Source organism: Fusarium redolens (genome assembly GCF_020744475.1).
Source record: "Fusarium redolens strain MPI-CAGE-AT-0023 chromosome Unknown BKA55scaffold_6, whole genome shotgun sequence".
Classification (NCBI taxonomy): Eukaryota; Fungi; Ascomycota; class Sordariomycetes; order Hypocreales; family Nectriaceae; genus Fusarium; species Fusarium redolens.
The window spans coordinates 556,624-574,805 of record NW_025763669.1 but is presented as its reverse complement, the minus strand read 5'-3'; the positions used below and the strand labels follow the sequence as shown (position 1 = coordinate 574,805).

General features: G+C 50.1%; 3 protein-coding genes across 3 annotated transcripts; 2 read left to right on the top strand and 1 right to left on the bottom strand.

Moving 5' to 3' along the window:
- Nucleotides 1-1,368: 1,368 nt before the first annotated feature.
- Nucleotides 1,369-4,063, top strand: BKA55DRAFT_507924 (armadillo-type protein; the record flags this gene model as incomplete). Its single annotated transcript, XM_046187374.1, has 2 exons — nucleotides 1,369-3,981; nucleotides 4,037-4,063. 2 exons carry the CDS (start codon nucleotides 1,369-1,371, stop codon nucleotides 4,061-4,063), a joined length of 2,640 nt encoding a protein of 879 aa, XP_046050825.1.
- Nucleotides 4,064-4,439: 376 nt separating this feature from the next.
- On the bottom strand, nucleotides 4,440-6,338 carry BKA55DRAFT_674179 (uncharacterized protein). Its single transcript, XM_046198048.1, has 3 exons — nucleotides 5,787-6,338; nucleotides 5,467-5,733; nucleotides 4,440-5,412 (listed from the first exon to the last, which is right to left on the bottom strand). Exons 1-3 carry the CDS (start codon nucleotides 6,108-6,110, stop codon nucleotides 4,576-4,578), a joined length of 1,428 nt encoding a protein of 475 aa, XP_046050824.1. The 5' UTR covers nucleotides 6,111-6,338; the 3' UTR covers nucleotides 4,440-4,575.
- Nucleotides 6,339-7,401: 1,063 nt separating this feature from the next.
- Nucleotides 7,402-17,062, top strand: BKA55DRAFT_688272 (uncharacterized protein; the record flags this gene model as incomplete). The annotated part of the gene is made up of 2 exons (XM_046199180.1): nucleotides 7,402-13,865; nucleotides 13,912-17,062. The coding sequence occupies 2 exons, from the start codon at nucleotides 7,402-7,404 to the stop codon at nucleotides 17,060-17,062; spliced, it is 9,615 nt and encodes a 3,204-aa protein (XP_046050823.1).
- Between the last annotated feature and the right edge of the window lie 1,120 nt (nucleotides 17,063-18,182).

Here is an 18,182-nt window from a genome sequence, read left to right as displayed (position 1 = left end):
TCAATCAATATGTCTTGGATTCCTTTCCAAGCTTGTTGAAGAATGTGGATATCACACCAACGCACATAACTCTTCAGCTTATAGCATGCATGACACGTCAATAGCTTACTAGAAGGTTCGTTGCTACGCAATGAAAAGCAAGGCGAACTTCAGTAGGCCAGATTGACTGCTTTGTTCAAATGTAAGGAACATTTCATGGCGTTGGAGCTTTAACCCTGTAGTTGAGCTGAAGGCTTAGAGCTACTGTTGGAATGTGAGAGGAGTCCCTTGCGCGTGACACCTGTTCTTCTCCATCTGAAGGGAGTACTCTTCAAAACACACAGATATGTGGCTGATGGCTTCGGTACTGGGAATAATCTGGCAGTAATTCTTGATTTTTCTAAGTGTTTTGTCCGGTAATTAATTCTGAACCGTTTCTTGGCTGTAGGTGTTGATCTTCATGCGTTTTGACGTTGGTGTGGCTGCAGTCTGTTTCTGGGGCAATGGCGCAGATTGGGCGTCAATAAAGAGAACCGGGCCACTTGAATGACAACACACCAGAACAGTCATAAGCCAGGAACGTCTATTTTGGAGGGTCTGTGGCACAGCATCTAAACCCATTTAACTCTCAATATAACTCTTGTCTTTCCCAATTCGACAAAACATCTGCACTATCAACCTGACGTACAGACAAACTGTAAGTAGAGTGAGGTCCCTGAAAATCAGACCCCATATTCTGTTCTGTCCCGCCGTCATTTCAGGCACCTCAATTTCAACCCTTGCAAATCAGGTGACGGGCGCTTGTTGACTTTCCCCTCCAAAAAACGAACAAGACCATTTGATCGTCCCTCACCCAAACCTAACAACAAGGATCTAGGAACAAATACCTAGAGTCCCTTGCCAGTTCTTACCTTACCCTGCCCTGCTTCCTTATTTTGGCAGTTGCTTCTTTGTTGCGCATGCTTGTTCCTCTACATATTTGGATTCACTAACCTTGCGCTGGACTCTTCTATAGAAAGAACGACGCATATCTGCTTTGTTTCCTCTTGAACATTCATCCATTGCCCTTTCACTCACGCGACAAAGCCTCTTCCCTCTATTTGATACCCGCAGTTCGATCCGCTGCTTTAAACTCTGGTACGTTTAACTTACGTTCATTCAAATATCATCAAGCCTGTCCTTGCTCCTGTAGAGCGTCTCGCGCGCTTATGAGAGTCCAACTAGAGCTATATATACGATGGATCCTCCTCGCCGCTCTCGTTTATTTCATAAGCTAATCACCCGTCTAGTCCGCCTTATAAAGCACAGCAACAAGAAACAACATCATCCACTCGAAAGATATCCCGTCTCGAGTTCTCCCCAATACACATCCCCCCCTCAAACACTACCATGGCTGAAGAAGAAGATTTCAGCTCCATACCCTTGGCAGACCGCTTCACTCACAAGGTCTGGAAGGTTAGAAAAGGAGCATACGAAGAAGCAACCAAGCAGTTCGAAAAGTCTCCCGACGAGTCCGATCCTTGTTTCCGACCATTCTTGAACGAGCCCGGCCTGTGGAACAAAGCAGTTCTCGACTCAAACGTCGCCGCTCAGCAAGAAGCCGTCACCGCCCTATGCGCATTCCTCAAATATGGTGGACGAGACTGCTGTCTACGGACGCGAAATCAGACCATTACACCCATGGTTGAGAAGTGTCTATCCTCCACACGTGCCGCGATCAAGCAAAATTCCATCGAAGCTTTGCTTTTGTACATTGAACTCGATGTCGCTGGACCCGTCATTGAGGACATGCTCCCCGGCCTTTCCAATAAGGTCCCAAAGAACGTTGCTGCAACACTGAACGCCCTTACACAAATCTTCCACAACTATGGCTGCAAGGTCGTCGATCCCAAACCTGTGCTCAAAGCGCTCCCCAAAGCCTTCGGTGCTGCCGACAAGAACGTCCGTGCTGAGGCAACGAACTTGACAGTCGAACTTTACAGATGGCTCAGGGAGGCTATGAAGCCCATGTTCTGGGGCGAGCTCAAGCCTACCCAACAGACCGATTTGGAAGCGCAGTTTGAGAAGATTAAGGCTGAGGGCCCTCCCAAGCAAGAACGACTCCTCCGATCGCAACAAGAAGCTATTGACGCTGCCCCTGAAGGTGGCGAGGAGGGTGAAGAAGGTGAAGCAGAGGGCGAAGATGTTGGTGAGGTCGACGCTTTCGACTTGGCTGAACCTCAGGATGTTAGCAAGAAGATCCCGCCCAACTTCAGCGACCTGCTCGCCTCTTCGAAGTGGAAGGACCGAAAAGAAGCAGTCGACGGTCTTCACCAGGCACTTAATGTTCCTCGCATCAAGGAAACCGATTTCAATGAAATTTGTCGTGGATTGGCCAAATGCATGAAGGACGCCAACGTTGCCGTCGTCACTCAGGCTGCTCTCTGTATTGAGGCTCTCGCGAAGGGCTTGCGAAAGGCCTTTGCCAAGTATCGCAGCATTGTGATGCAGCCCATCATGGATCGACTCAAGGAGAAGAAGGCTACTGTCGCGGATGCTCTAGGCGCCGCTCTTGACGCTGCTTTCGCCTCCACCGATTTGACTGAGTGTCTTGAGGACATCACCACATACCTTGGAAACAAGAACCCTCAGGTCAAGGAGGGTACCATGAAGTTCTTGATTCGTTGCCTACGAAACACCCGAGATGTGCCCAGCAAGCCTGAGCAAGCTACTATCTGCGAGGCTGGAAAGAAGCTCTTGTCCGAGTCAAGCCCTGCTCTTCGAGACGGTGGTGCTGAGATTCTTGGTACGATCATGAAGATTATTGGTGAGCGTGCTATGACACCTAACCTGGAAGGACTGGACGACATTCGCAAGAACAAGGTCAAGGAATTCTTTGAGGCCGCTGAAGTCAAGGCAAAGGAGAAGCCCAAGCCCAAGCCGGCACCTGCGCCTAAGGCGGCGCCCCCCAAGAAGGTCATGGGTGGAAAGAAGCCCGTGGCCAAGAAGGCTGCTCCCGCTGCTGCTGCTGCGGCTCCAGTGATGCCTGACGATGCTCCTCTCGCTCCCCAGCCAAGCTCACGACCTGCCGCTGGCAAGCTCGGAAAGCCTACACTTGGTGGATTGAAGGGTCCTCAGAAGAGAACGCTTGGAGCTCCGGCTCCTGGCTCTCCTCGCCGAGCGCCCGCTGCCCCTGTCATGCCCGATGATGAGCCTGCACCACCCGCTCAACCTCGCCTTGGCCTCTCACGTGGACTTGCCGGACGCTCCCTCGCCAAGCCTACCGCACCATCACCCCCAGTTGCACCGGCATCGCCGCCTCCATCCAGCGGTCTCACTGCTGTGGAGCGCGCCGAGATTGAGGAGCTTAGAGCAGCCAACGATCGGCTAACCCGTCAAGTTGATGAGATGCGACAAGAACGTAGCAAGTTCATGTCAGAGATTCAAGAGCTCAAGAACCAGAATGCTGGCCTGATCGAGGACCACACCCGAGATGTCTTGAGCATCAAGGCCAAGGAGACACAATTGGTTCGCGCGAGAAGTGATGCAGAGGCTACTGAACAGACCAACGACCGCCTGCGACGCGAATTAGAAAGACTTAAGAAGGCTTTGAGCCGTGCCGAAGGATTGGGTAGCTCCGGAAATGGTATGAACAGCCCTGGCCTTGCTTCTCCCACACACGACGATGTCTACCGAGACCATGGACCTCCGTCGGTGAGCCGCCATAGAATGAGCGTCACCAGCAGCATGTCTGAAGAGAAGGAAAATGGCGAGCAAATGATTCCCCGCAACAAGCTCAGCCCTGAGATGCGATATGCTGGTAGCGCAAGCTCATCCGGACGTGGATCTCCCGCACGAGGATACAGAAGTGCTGCATCTTATCGCGACGACGACCACGCACCAGCGCCTTCTCAACGGCCTATGTCATCGCTACCGCAGCCTACTGGAGGCAATGGGGCCGAGAGTTGGAGAAGGGCGGCAGAGGTGACGAGTCAGCTGAAAGCCCGAATTGAACAGATGAAGGTACGTTAACTCAACATTATTAGTATCCGATGCGACTGAAACTGACCATCTACAGGCCAAGCAAGGACTCGCTCGACCTTAGGGGCATTGTTAGAAACTCGGCGTGCAATGATTGTTTGTTCTAGTACTTTAACGATGATGATTTTTGGGAGGTTTATGGCGGAAAAGCTGGATGGGTACTCCTGGGACTGACACAGACGGTCCTGGTCAGGTTGCATTTTCACGGCGTTGGAAGTTGTGCCACCATCTGTCTTCAGTGTTTCGCTTCTCTTCGAGGGTCTGATAGAATTACACATGGACCAAGGCTGTGTTTGGGATTTTGCGAAGCAATACCCGCGGCGGGTCAGAGATACCTAGTTTTTTAATGCATCAAGTTGGTGATTTGCCTTCATCCATATTATCACATTCTTCAATTCAAGCGTGATGTCAATAACCGTTACCTCATGTCATACATAGTCTTCAAATCCAAGCATAGTATCTTGTCACATCAATTCATTAACTCAACATGTAAGAAATAATACAGTAAATCCCGGAACTCCGTTGTGATCGCTAAGCGCTTCAGCTCATGCTCAACTTGCTCGTTGTGACAGCAAGTTAGTCCTTCTTATCATCAGGCTTGTCATCCTTCTTATCCTCGGACTTTTCTTCCTTCTTGTCTTCAGACTTTTCCTTCTTATCGTCCTTCTTGTCGGACTCTTGCTTGGAGTCGTCCTTTGACTCCTTGTCAGATGATTCTTCTGACTTCTTGTCTTCGTCCTTGGACTCATCCTTTGAGTCAGACTCCTTCTCGTCTCCCTTGGACTCCTTACCCTCGTCCTTAGACTCAGAGTCCTTGCTGTCGTCCTTCTCGGCATCCTTGTCCTTGCTCTCGCTCTTCTCTTCACCCTTCTTGTCACCCTCCTCAGAAGCCTTGTTCTTGTCATCACCCTTCTTGGCCTTATCATCACTCTTACCATCCTTCTTCTTACCCTTCTTCTCCTCTTCCTTCTTCTTCTTCTCGGCCTCCTTTGCCTTCTTCTCTTCCTCCTCCTTCTGCTTTCGTCGACGAGCCTTCTCCTCTGCCTCTAGCTTCTCCCAGTTGGTATCGTGATCAGCAATACCAGACCTGGCGAAGTTGTCGCTCAGACCCTTGGCAGTGATGGCATCACCTTGCTTGATCTTGGCGCGGCCAATAAGAGAGATGAAGATGGCGAGGCCGACCATGGCTGTGAGAAGGAAGCGGTATGACCCGTACCATCGAGGGGCCCATCCCTTTGTAGCAGCACGGGAATCGGCGAAGTAGAGGGCGACGAAGGCCATGAATTGAGAGGTGAGCGCGTACTCGATGGGGAGCATAAGAGTTGGCCATGCGACGATAGAAGCAGCAAGGCCCATGCCATAGCGGAAAAGGGTTCGTTCACGGAGGGGTTGCTTCTCTGCGTACTCAAGACCCTGATAAACAAGCGATTAGCTGAATGTGCAATCATTGTGAAGCTGTAGACTTACCCAGTGAATAGCACCGAGGAAAGAGATGATGACAGCACCGTATCCAAGCTGAATAGGCTCAAGGGCGCTTAGCAGGTATTTGGCTGTCTCATGGTCGACCATGATAGCATCGTAGAAGGAATTGCCCGTGGGAATTGGTTTGTTCAAGTCCCAAGCGAGGAAGACAGTCGAAAGCGAAGTTCCCAGGTAGGGCAGGGTACCAGCCAAACCGAGGATGCTCGATTCGCGTGGAACGTCTGTAAAAGTAAAGGTATCTTTGACAATGTCCTACAAATCGTTAGAGTCTTCCAAATCGAGTGTTACTCTAGATTGAAGCTTACAATATCATGCTTAAGCTCGCCAGTCATGTCCTGATCCGCGCTCTTAGAGCCCTGGGCTGCCGTAGTGGCATTGGCGACCGAGCTCTTCGATGAAACAACACTTGGGTTGGACTGGAGGAGCTCTTGTCCACGCTTGCGCTCAGCTTCATAGTCAATGGGCTGCTTAGGAGGAGGAGGATTCTCTTCGTCGGATTTGCTAGAGTAAACGGCGCGTTGCTGACGCAAAAGAGGCGCAATTGATGCGCGGGGGAGGAATTGCGAAGCTCGATTGGAAGAAGCTCTCGAGGCAACACCCCAAAGGGAGCGAGACGAGGTACGGAACATTGTCAATGTGAATAGAGTAGAGTTCAATTACAAGCACGCAAGTAACTGCTGCAACCAGACCAGGCTGATTTCATCTGATAACCGAAAAGGTATGGTAAGAGAAAAGAGTAAAAAAGGTCTGGAATGGATGGCCAGCTAAAACTGAAATACCATGAGGCTCAGTTTTCGATGGAGACACCACAATCATGGAAGCTTCCTGTTATTCCAAGATCTTAGGAGCTATCTACGTAATGGCTTGTTTGTTACAGTTTCCTTAGTAATTGTACCTGGAACTGGAAATTGGGGAAATAGAATTTCTGCCTGTCACACGTAAAGACAGCCCCGTCCGGCCCGGGAATGGAGACCAAACCATTCATGGATGTGCCGTTTGTTCTGTTCTTGTTGTCACGCCTACATCATCGCGATGGATGTGAAGCTATGCCGTGACGTCATGAGAGTTGTATTTTGGTGGAATAGCTCTAAACTTCGGGTGGGCAGCCTTTGATATAAACACCAACCAGAAGTGGACCTTGGAATAAGAGAATAGCTACCGAAACCAGTAATGATGAGAGGAGGGGAATGCAGAGATAGCTAAACCTTCTATCATATTTTGATATCGATAAAATAGTCCTGATAGTTAGATCAGATCAACTCTGCCAAGTCATTGTTTAGAAGATCTTCCAAGATGCCCCACCAAAGCTGCCCTGTGCTTTGATGTGCTCCAGGGCTGGGTCCAGCTGTTAACAGCTTCTAAAATCTACGGTAGGTACCCGACCACGTTGGAACGTAAAAAATAAAGCTACCATCAATTCAAAGCCAATTCGGTACTTGCTGCTCCACCAAATCACCTCCAAATAACAAGTACCTTTAACAGCATCGTCATACACGCCACACCATTCCCCAAAACCGCTGCTGCCCACTTTTGCTCCGGGCCCAGCTGCGTCACTCACTCACTCACAACCCGACACGAAACCCACCTTTTCAACATCTCCTCCATCACCGAGTTTCGTCCATCTTTTGTTACTCGAGAGGCATAATCGATAATACCCTCATCCACCGAATCCCACTTTTCCCCTCTATTTCACCCAAATCCTTGAGGGGAATACTTACGATACTGCCTCGAGTGTAACCCCGCTCTACAAAGTCCTATACCTCACGTTCACGCCCGAGGAGAGCAACCGCTTCACCGATCGAGCCTCGCATGGCACCCGTGTCAACAACCACACGCCGACAGATGAGCCCTCGATAAAACAAATAAAACGAACCCTAACTTTCCTTCCCCGGCCCGGGTTACGGCCACAACACCGCCAGAATGCTCGAAGGTCTCGTCGCTGGCCTGCTTAACCGCTTCCTGGGCATGTATGTCAAGAACTTCGACCCAGCCCAGTTGAAAGTCGGTATCTGGTCCGGCGATGTTAAGCTCCGCAACCTCGAGCTACGCCGCGAGGCACTCGACCAGCTCAAGCTTCCCATAAATGTCATGGAGGGTCATCTCGGCGAGCTTACACTCGTCATTCCCTGGTCCAACCTGCGCGGTGCACCTGTCAAGGTCTTCATTCAGGATGTCTTTCTTCTTGCCAGCCCGAAGGAAGAGGCTGAGTATGATCAGGACGAGGAAGATCGCAGGAAACAGCGCCTCAAGATGGAGAAACTTGACAGTGCTGAGTTGCTCAAGGAGAGGAACCAGGAAGGTTTAAGTCAGGAGGAGCAGAAGAAGAGCCAGAGCTTTACACAAAGTCTGGTCACAAAGATCGTCGACAACTTGCAAGTCACGGTCAAGAACATACACATTCGATATGAAGACTCCATCTCAGCGCCAGGACACCCATTTGCCCTGGGTGTTACTCTCGAGGAGTTCAGTGCCGTCAGTACTGATGGCCAATGGAAGCCTACTTTTATCCAAGACTCTAACACAGTCACCCACAAGCTGGCCACCTTGGGTGCTCTAGCTGTGTACTGGAATACCGATTCAACTCTTCTCGGAACTGGGAGAGAAGCTTCAACATCGTCTGAGGAATTAATGCCACATGATGAAATGGTAGCAAAGTTTAGGGAAATGATTGGAAAAGACGCGCAAGAGAATGCAAACCATCAGTTCATTCTCAGACCCGTCAATGGCCAAGCCAAGATCGAGCTCGACAAGTCGGGCGATATCAAGGTACCCAAGTTCAAAGCCAACTTACTCTTCGAGGAGATTGGTCTTGTTCTCGATGACGATCAATACCGAGATGCTTTGATGATGGTCGATTTGTTCCATTACTTCATTCGACACCAAGAATACAAACGCCTACAACCCAAGGGCGTCCGACCCAAAGAAGATCCACGTGCATGGCTCGAGTTTGCGGGTAACGCTGTGCTATCGAAGATTCACGAACGCAACCGTAAATGGTCATGGGACTACTTCCGCGAGCGACGAGACGATCGAAAACGATATATCGAGCTGTTCAAGAAGAGAAAACAAGGCCATCAGATGTCTGCTGAGGAAACTGATGAGATCAATGCTCTCGAATGGAAGCTCACATACGAGGATCTGCGATTCTGGCGATCCTTGGCTCGCAACCAGCTTAAGAAAGAGAACGCTGAAGCTCTCAAGAACCAACCGCAACAGCAGCAACAGCAACAACAGGGCTGGATCTCGTGGGTGTGGGGTTCCAAGCCCCAGGAAAAGATCGAACAGAATGAAGAGAATACACAGATGACTGAGGAGCAACGACAAGAGCTCTACGAGGCCATCGACTGGGACGAGAAGAATGCCATTGCCGATGAAGTCGATGTTCCTCGTGAGGCTATCAAGATGTGCATCGAGACATCTCTGAGCACAGGTAGCTTTACACTCAAGAAGAGCCCTCACGATCACGCAGCAGATCTCCTCAGTCTTCACTTTGATGTCTTCAAAGCCAAGATGCTACAAAGAAAAGATTCGGTCCTTGCGAATGTCAGCCTTGGCGGCCTGCGTGTCAACGATGGCACAACACCAGACTCAGTCTACCCTGAGATTGTCCGGGTCAAGGATGCACCCACTGAAAAGCAGCGTAAGCGACTGTCATTGGCCGAACTTGAGCAGCCAGAGGAAGACCCCTTCTTCCAGTTTGAGTTTGAGCAGAACCCCATCGAGCGTGAGGGTGATATTGCTGTTGTCGGAAAGATGAAGCCTCTCGAGGTCATCTGGAACCCTAACTTTGTCGTTGGTATCGCCGACTTCTTCAGACCGCCTGAGCGTCACATGGAGTCAATTACCGCCCTCATGGAGAGTGCCGGCGCGACCGTTGAGAGCATTCGTGAACAGACTCGAGCGGGTCTCGAGTTCGCCTTGGAGGAGCACAAGACGATCAATGCTGAGTTGGATCTCCAAGCACCTCTGATCATCGTGCCTGTCAGTATCACCACAGAGAACTCTACCTGTTTGATTGTAGACGCGGGTCATATCCATGTCAACAGTGAACTGGTAGACCAAAGCACAATGAAGGAGATCCAATCGAAACAAAAGCAGGCATACAGCGATGAAGATCTCAAACGACTCGAGTCTGTCATGTACGACAAGTTTATTGTCAAGTTGACGTCAACCCAAGTCCTTATCGGACCCTCAGTTGAGGACACCAAAGCTCAGTTGGTTGAGAAAACGGATGAAGCTCATCTTCATGTTGTTGAGCGAATCAATGTCGACTTCATTGTCGAGACCTCCATTCTGCCAAAGGCACCCAACTTGACCAAGTTCAAAGTTTCGGGACATCTGCCAATGCTTCACGCCACTGTATCTGACACCAAGTATAAGAATCTGATGAAGGTCATCGATGTAGCTATCCCCAAGTTTGGCGGGCCTGCACCAAGATTGGAGGAACGCAAGGAGCCATCTCGGCCTCGTCTCAAGAGCAACTCGTCCAACCGATCACGAAGAAAGTCTCAGCGTGAGCGAAGACAGTCCACGCCTTTCCCTTTTATGCAATCGGAAACCGCTGTCGTGCTTGATGATATGGATGAAGATGATGATGACTTTGAGGATGCTCCAGATGGCGGTGATGCAGAGCAGCTCCGAGTCCAGCAACGCATCTTCGAGTTCAAGTTCAAGGTTGATACCCTTAAGGGTTCACTTTACCGAAGTGACCCTGATGGACAGAAGCCTGATGCCTTGCTTGTTGAGTTGGTTGCTGAGCGATTCGACCTGGAATTCTACACCAGACCATTCGATATGGTCGCGGATGTTTCACTAGGCTCGGTCACTGTTGATGACTTTGTTGACAACCCTTCCGCTGAGTTCAAATCTATCATTTCCTCTGGTGACAGCGAGGATCTCAAAGAGGGCCGAAGCTTGGTTCACGTCAAGTTTGTCAAGGTCAACCCCTTGTCTCCCGAGTTCATGCCTGTTTACGAAGGTGTAGAGACCAACATCAACGCTGTCATATCCACAATCAACTTGGTCGTTACCCGAAAGACACTACTTACGCTATTGGATTTCATCCTCATCACTTTTACGAATAACGAAAACGAGTCGAATAACAACAAGGCTCTACTGGATGATGATGACGATTCAGAGAGCGTCGATACTGCTGTAGCGGTCGTCAACGCGCCCTCAGTAAACTCCAACACAGGATCTATTCGAGTCAAGGTTGACTTGAAGAGTATCAGGCTGATCCTCAACAATGACGGCATTCGACTTGCCACGCTGTCCTTCAATAAGGCCGATGCTGGTATCTTCCTCCGAGGAAAGACTATGCGTATCTCGGCTCGGCTTGGTGATCTCTCGCTCGTTGACGACGTTAATCTCGGCGTCTCAGAGGACTCACACCTACGAAAGCTTGTGACCATTCAAGGAGATGACTTGGCAGACTTCCGCTACGAAACCTTCGATTCCTCAAACCCTAAGGCTTATCCTGGATATGACAGTTCTGTCTTCCTTCGTGCTGGTTCCGTCAAGGTGAACTTTGTGGAGGAGCCATTCCGCAAGATCATTGACTTCTTGGTCAAGTTTGGCAAGATGCAGGCTCTTTACAACGCTGCGCGCCAAGCTGCTATGAACCAGGCCAATCAATTACAACAGAGCCCCAGTCGCTTCAAGTTCGATGTCGTTGTCAACACTCCAATTGTGGTCTTCCCTCGAGTGCAACAGCCAGGGCAGACTGAGAGGGACGTTATCACTGCTTACCTGGGTGAGATCTACGCTCAGAACAAGTTCACCCCTCTGGACGACAGCGAGAACTCAGATATTGCCATGAAGCTGTCTGCTGGTATTCGCAACATCAAGCTCACTTCCGACTTCCATTACGCTGGCGGAGATTCAGAGGAGCTCGAGATGATTGACCATGTCGATCTTGGATTCAACATCACATATGCTGAGCACAAGTCTGGTGTTAAGAGACCAGAGACCGAAATAGAAGGAACGATGTCTGACTTCAACCTGCGACTCACTCAGTACCAAGTCAAGTTCCTTCTGGAAATCTCCAAGTCTGTGCCTGCAGCATTCGCCGGCGAAGGTAACGACAACGAGGAGGAAGCTGCCAAGGCAGTTGACGAGGGCACATTACAGCGCGCTCGCACAGCCAACATTGAAGACAAGTCTGGCGAAGACCAGAGTCTTATTGATCTTGGGCCTGAACTTGGCTCCATTGACAAGGAGTGGACCAAGCTTGATCTTGTCTTCCGTGTCAACACCATTGGTCTTGAACTGATCAATGCACCAGAGAATGAGCCTGTTCATGACATTGCAAGGTCCAGCCTATCTCGGTTCTCCCTTGATGACACAAAGGTCAAGACGAGGATGCTCTCCGACGGTTCACTCGAGGCAGAGCTGCTTATCAGATCATTCACAATCTACGACAGTCGGCCGCGCGAGACCAACAAGTTCCGTCGTATCATGTCATCAATGAACAAGGACGTGCAACAGCTGATGGCTAGCGTTACCATGTCGGGCGGCAAGGAAAAGAGTTTGATAGCCATGGCTACCATCGACAGTCCACGAGTCATCTTTGCGCTCGACTACCTCTTCGCGATTCAGAAATTCGCCATGGAGGCATTAACAGTTGATGAGGGCAGCCCAATGGATGATGAGAGTATCGCTGAGACGACACCTGAAGAATCCGACACCGAGTCTATGCAAGTCTCTTATGCGGGTAACGCCTCGCGTCCGCGGTCGGAAATCTCGCGTCGGCAGAGTGAAGAGGTCACTCAGAAGCAAGAGAAGAAGGAGTCTGCCATGAGTATTGCTTTCCGCGTCAACTTAGTCGACGCGCAAGTGATTCTGATCGCCAATCCCTTGACATCGAGCTCCGAGGCAGTTGTTCTATCTATCCGACAGATGCTTCTCTCACAACAACATGCTTTAACGTTCCAGATTTCCGAAATCGGCATGTTCTTGTGCAGAATGGACAGATTCGAGACGTCTCGTCTACGTATCATTGATGATTTCTCAGTCCAATTGAGCATGGATAGCTCTAAACCTCAGGCTACCGATATTCATGTGGACATTGAACCACTTGTCTTGCGATTGTCACTCCGCGATATTCTCCTTGTTCTTCAGATCATCAGCAAAGCGAGCGAGTTGTCTGGCAATGAGCCCAAGCAAGTCAAAGAGACTCCAGCTGAGCAGAAAGCTAGAGAGCTTCGCAACGCTGGAATGAAGCAACGTTCTGCCAGTGGACGAGGTCAGTCTACCATCGCCGGTCGAAGCAAGGTGACTGCAACCTCTCACGCCGTCACTCATGCCGATAACAAGGGCAAGACACCAGAGCAAGTTGCCCAAAAGAACTACGAGACGTTGTCTGCAACCGTGGACGGCATTCGTGTTGTCCTGATTGGCGACGTCCACGAACTTCCAATCCTTGACTTGGGCATCAAGAACTTTACTGCTTCAGCTGAGAATTGGTCGTCGAACCTAAAGGCCGAGACTGCCATTGACCTGTACTCCAATGTCTACAACTTCGCCAAGTCCAGCTGGGAACCCCTTCTCGAGCCATGGCAAGTTGGCTTTGGTGTAGCCAGGGACCCTATCTCAGGACTGCTGTCTGTTGATGTCGCTTCCAAGAAGGTTTTCGATGTGACCATCACCACTGCTTCAATTGCTCTGGCTTCCAAGTCATTCCAGTTCCTTACATCCGAAGAGGATGTGTTGGATAAGCCTCGTGGTGTGGAAGCACCTTACCGCATCAGAAACTACACTGGCTTTGATGTCGTCGTCCACTCCAAGAGTCCAACCAGCGACGAGCCTATCAACCTCCGCTTGGAGGATGGCAAGGAAGCTCCTTGGAGTTTTGAGCATTGGGAGAAGATGCGTGAGAACCTGCTCACCGAGTCGAATCATAACTACGTCTCCATCCAGCTGGAGGGCAGTGGCTTTGATCCCGTGAAGAACGTGAGACTCAACCGTGAAGGTGAATACCTGTATGGTCTTCGCCCTAAAGCCGATGTCCTGCATCGTCTCTGTGTTGAGGTCGAGTTGGGTACCGACAACATCAAGTATGTGACCTTCAGATCTCCACTCCTTGTGGAAAATGCCACACAGATCCCAGTTGAGCTTGGTATCTTTGATGTACAGGAGGGTCATCTACTCAAGATTGAGAAGATTGCACCCGGTGACGCCCGACCTGCTCCTGTGGGCGCTGTCTTTGAGAAGCAAGTGATTGTTAGACCTGATGGTGGCTTCGGGTATCAGTGGAGTACCGATCATCTGTTCTGGAGAGACATGCTCAAGAGACCTACCAAACAGGTCGTCTGCAAGGGAGAGAATGGCGATCCGTTCTACTTTCAGGTTCATGCCCGTTTTGACAAGGGCAACCCATTGACCAAGTAAGTTTACTGCCCTCGATACGTGCAACGATACTGACAAATGCAGGCAATATCCGTACATGAAGGTCAAGCTTTCGGCACCGGTCACGCTCGAGAATCTGCTTCCATACGACTTCAAGTATCGCATATACGATAAGAATACTAAGAAGGATTGGACCAACTTCTTGCGAAAGGGAGGTGTAAGCCCAGTTCACGTTGTTGAGCTTTCACACCTTCTCCTCCTCAGCGTCGACATGCAAGACACAGTGTTCAAGGCAAGCGATTTCGCAATCATCAACTCAGGCACGAATGAAGAGTTCCGCAAGGAGTACAAGCTTGTTGTCAAGGATGACAAGGGATTGCCGCTACATCTTTCACTGCATCATTTCAAGATTCCGAACAGTGGAGGTGCTTCCAAGATCACAGTGTTCAGCCCCTATGTTGTGTTGAATAAGACTGGTGTCGATGTTCAGGTCCGCGCCAAGAGTTTCCTTCAACAAGCCAAGCCAGCGGCAGGTCAATTCCCTCTCATGGATACATCTGATCGGGAGCGGCCCAAGGCTCTTCCATTCATGTTTTCTTATGGCAACGATGATCATCGTAACCGAGCTCTTCTCAAGGTTGCAGACTCGGAATGGAGCAAGCCTCAGAGTTTCGATGCTATCGGCAGTACTACTGAGGTTGTCTTAAACTCAGCGACCAAGGACAAGGAAATCCATGTTGGCGTCACTGTCGAATCTGGCGAGGGCAAGTACAAGCTCACCAAGGTTGTTACGATTGCTCCTCGATTCGTTCTACACAACAAGATGGATGGAGAGATTCTTGTTCGTGAATCCAGCTCCTCTGGCTATCTTACTCTTGGCGATGGCGCTCTGCAACCTCTGCACTTCATGCAAAAGTCAAAGGTCAAGCAGCTGTGTCTCTGTTACCCTGGTGTGAATAACCAGTGGACATCTCCTTTCAACATTGCGGACATTGGTACAACTTATGTCAAGATCGCTAAAGCTGGGCAACGCCAGAACCTTGTCAAGATCGAGGTTCTTATGGAGAACTCTACTGTCTTCTTGAACCTCAGCATGGAGAAGAAGAACTGGCCGTACTCGATGCGCAATGAGAGTGATGTTGAGTTCATGTTCTGGCAAGCCAATCCCAATGTCGACGAAGATGGGGACGAGGACCGCAGTGGATGGCGACTAATACGATATCGCCTTCCGCCTCGCAGCATCATGCCATATGCTTGGGATTTCCCTGCTGCCAAGTTCCGAGAGATCATTATCTCTGCAAATGGCAAGGAACGACATGTCAAACTGGCTGAGATCGGCAACCAGATCCCGATGAAGTTCCATACTTCGTCTGGAGCTCCTAAGATTGTCGACATCAACGTTGCTGCCGATGGACCAAAGCAGACACTGATTCTCAGTAACTTCCGTGCCAGTAAGAGTATGTACAAGCCCAAGGCATTGGCTAGGACCAATACTGGCCCCGAGGCTTTTGAGGTCAAGGATCAAGATACAGGCGCTACCTTCCGCGCGCAGCTCAAGTTGGCGGGTATTGGTGTCTCCTTGGTCAACGCACAGATGAAGGAACTTGCCTACTTGACTTTCCGCGACGTTCAATTGCGGTACAGCGACTCGCCTTTGATCCAGACAATTTCGATGGCAATCAAGTGGATCCAGATCGACAATCAATTGTACGGTGGCATTTTCCCTATGGTCCTTTACCCCAGCGTTGTGCCAAAGAAGGCGCAGGAGGTGGAGGCTCATCCATCGCTGCACGCCATGGTCAGCCGTGTCAAGGATGATTCGTATGGTGTGCTGTACATCAAGTACGCGACCATTCTGCTGCAGGAAATGACAATTGATCTGGATGAGGACTTTGTGTTTGCTCTTCTTGACTTCACAAATGTGCCTGGCGCCAGCTGGACAGAGGTTGACGACTCTGGCAAGCTGTGCGACGAGGATCTTGACATTCCTGAGCCATCAGGCCAACCAGCTGGTCAAGATATCTACTTTGAGGTTCTCAACATCCAGCCCATGCAGCTTAACTTGAGTTTCATGCGCACAGAACGTGTCAACGCTGAGGACAAGACATCATCTCGCAACCCTATCATGTTCTTCCTCAACGTCATGACCATGGCTGTCGGAAACGTCAACGATGCACCACTTCGGTTCAATGCGCTTATCCTGGACAACGTGAGAGTGACTACAGCGGTACTTATTCAGAACTTCTCCAGCCACTACAGTCAGGAGGTCATGTATCAGATCCACAAGATTCTGGGATCTGCCGACTTCCTCGGTAACCCTGTGGGTCTGTTCAATAGCATCTCGTCGGGTGTGACAGATGTGTTCTACGAACCGTACCAGGGCTTGATCTTGTCGGATAAGCCAGAAGAGTTTGGTCTAGGCATCGCCAAGGGTGCCGCTTCATTTGCCAAGAAGACGGTGTTTGGATTCAGTGACAGTTTCTCCAAGTTTACAGGCAGTCTCAGTAAGGGACTGGCAGCAGCGTCACTGGACAAGCAGTTCCAGGACCGTCGTCGTATCACAAGGGCTCGCAACAGGCCGAAGCACGCCTTGTACGGTGTTACTGCTGGCGCGAACAGCTTTATCACAAGTGTTGCATCAGGCGTTGGTGGTCTTGCACGCAAACCCTTAGAGGGTGCCGAACAGGAGGGCGCTCTGGGATTCTTCAAGGGTGTCGGCAAGGGCATGATTGGACTGGCTACCAAGCCAGCGGTTGGTGTACTTGACATGGCAAGCAATGTCAGTGAAGGTATTCGCAACACTACAACGGTGTTTGACGGTCAAGAGTTGGATCGTACACGATACCCACGATACATTCCACATGATGGTATCGTACGCCCATACAACCCGCGGGAAGCTCTCGGCCAGTACTGGCTGAAGCAAGTTGACAACGGGCGATACTTTGATGAGCAGTACATTGGACATCTTGAGCTACCCAAAGAAGATATGGTCGTCATGGTGACATATGCTCGGATCTTGCTGATCCGATCGCGACGTCTGACAAGCGAGTGGGACGTTCCTCTGAAGGATGTCCAGACTATCGCAAAGGAGCGGACGGGTGTGAGCTTGGCTTTAAGAGGAGGAGCTAATGGGCCGTTTATTCCAATTGGTGAGGGCAGTGAGAGGGGATTCTTGTACAAGATGATAGGGGTTGCGGTTGAAGAGTTTAACAGGAGGTTTAGAAGTGGAGAGTAAAAGGAGGATAGGATATTGTATGAGGGTCGTTGTAATAGGCAGCAGTGCGATGGAGTTTGGAGTATTGATAGATTATATTTAATAAGAACACGAGGTACATGCAATGATGAAGTCGCGACGACTACAATTTTGTGACTGATCAATCGTGAAAGGATGATCACGATTGAACACCTAAACATGTCCAAGCAAAGGTGACTAGGCCCGATTCCACCAAGGCCTGGGATTGACACTCGTCAAGATTGAGGCCGGAAAAGTCTGTCCCGGCACTTCGCGGTTCATCGTCTACACGGGAGATGGAGTAGATACTAAGCCGAGACGCGAATGTCCTCATGAAAATACACGGCAAGGCCCGACGCGATACAAGCCTATTTACACGAATCCCGTGACGACCGAGATAACCGTCTTCCAAGCCGGGCCGTCGCTCTCGCTCAGCTGTGCCGCTTAGTAATGGCTCATCGGCCGGCGGATCTCGTGCGAACAAACACGAAAGAGACGATATCGATGCAATGGTTTACGGTGATTTGAGGAGGAAGAGTGGGATAGCCTCTTATCAGTGTAGCTAAAGTAAAAAAGAGGTCATCGTGATCTCACATGCAAAGGCAATTCGGCAAAGGTGGGATGGAAGAGAAGAGAAGAGGAGATAGCGAGATGCCATATATGGCAAGGACAAAAGAAACATGTGATGTATGGAGTCACGATGTAAATGAGAGAAACGATTAGTAGATTAACGAAGATGAATTAGATCCAGATTGACAATGCATGCACTCAAGAAATTGAGGGGAAGTGGTCAAGTCGTACTCTGTCACCTTCGAAAACCCAATACAACGGTCGTCTTGATAGAGTCTGACGGGCGGGCCAGACCGAGATATCAACGGAGATGGCCGACAATCACTGTCACATCAAAACGACTACATCTTTCATGGAAGGAGACAAATATCCATGCCTATCTCTTTACACAGGCTGACATGTGTGCGGCGCGCCATGTTATTTGCAGATAGCCCCAGCCTCGGAGGGAGAAGATGGTGTGAAGGGGGCCCGTTAGCTGAAGCTGGGGAAGTGGCTATCAGAATCCCTGTCGATGCATGTCGATAAGCTCAAGGACTGGGGGACAGACAAGTCT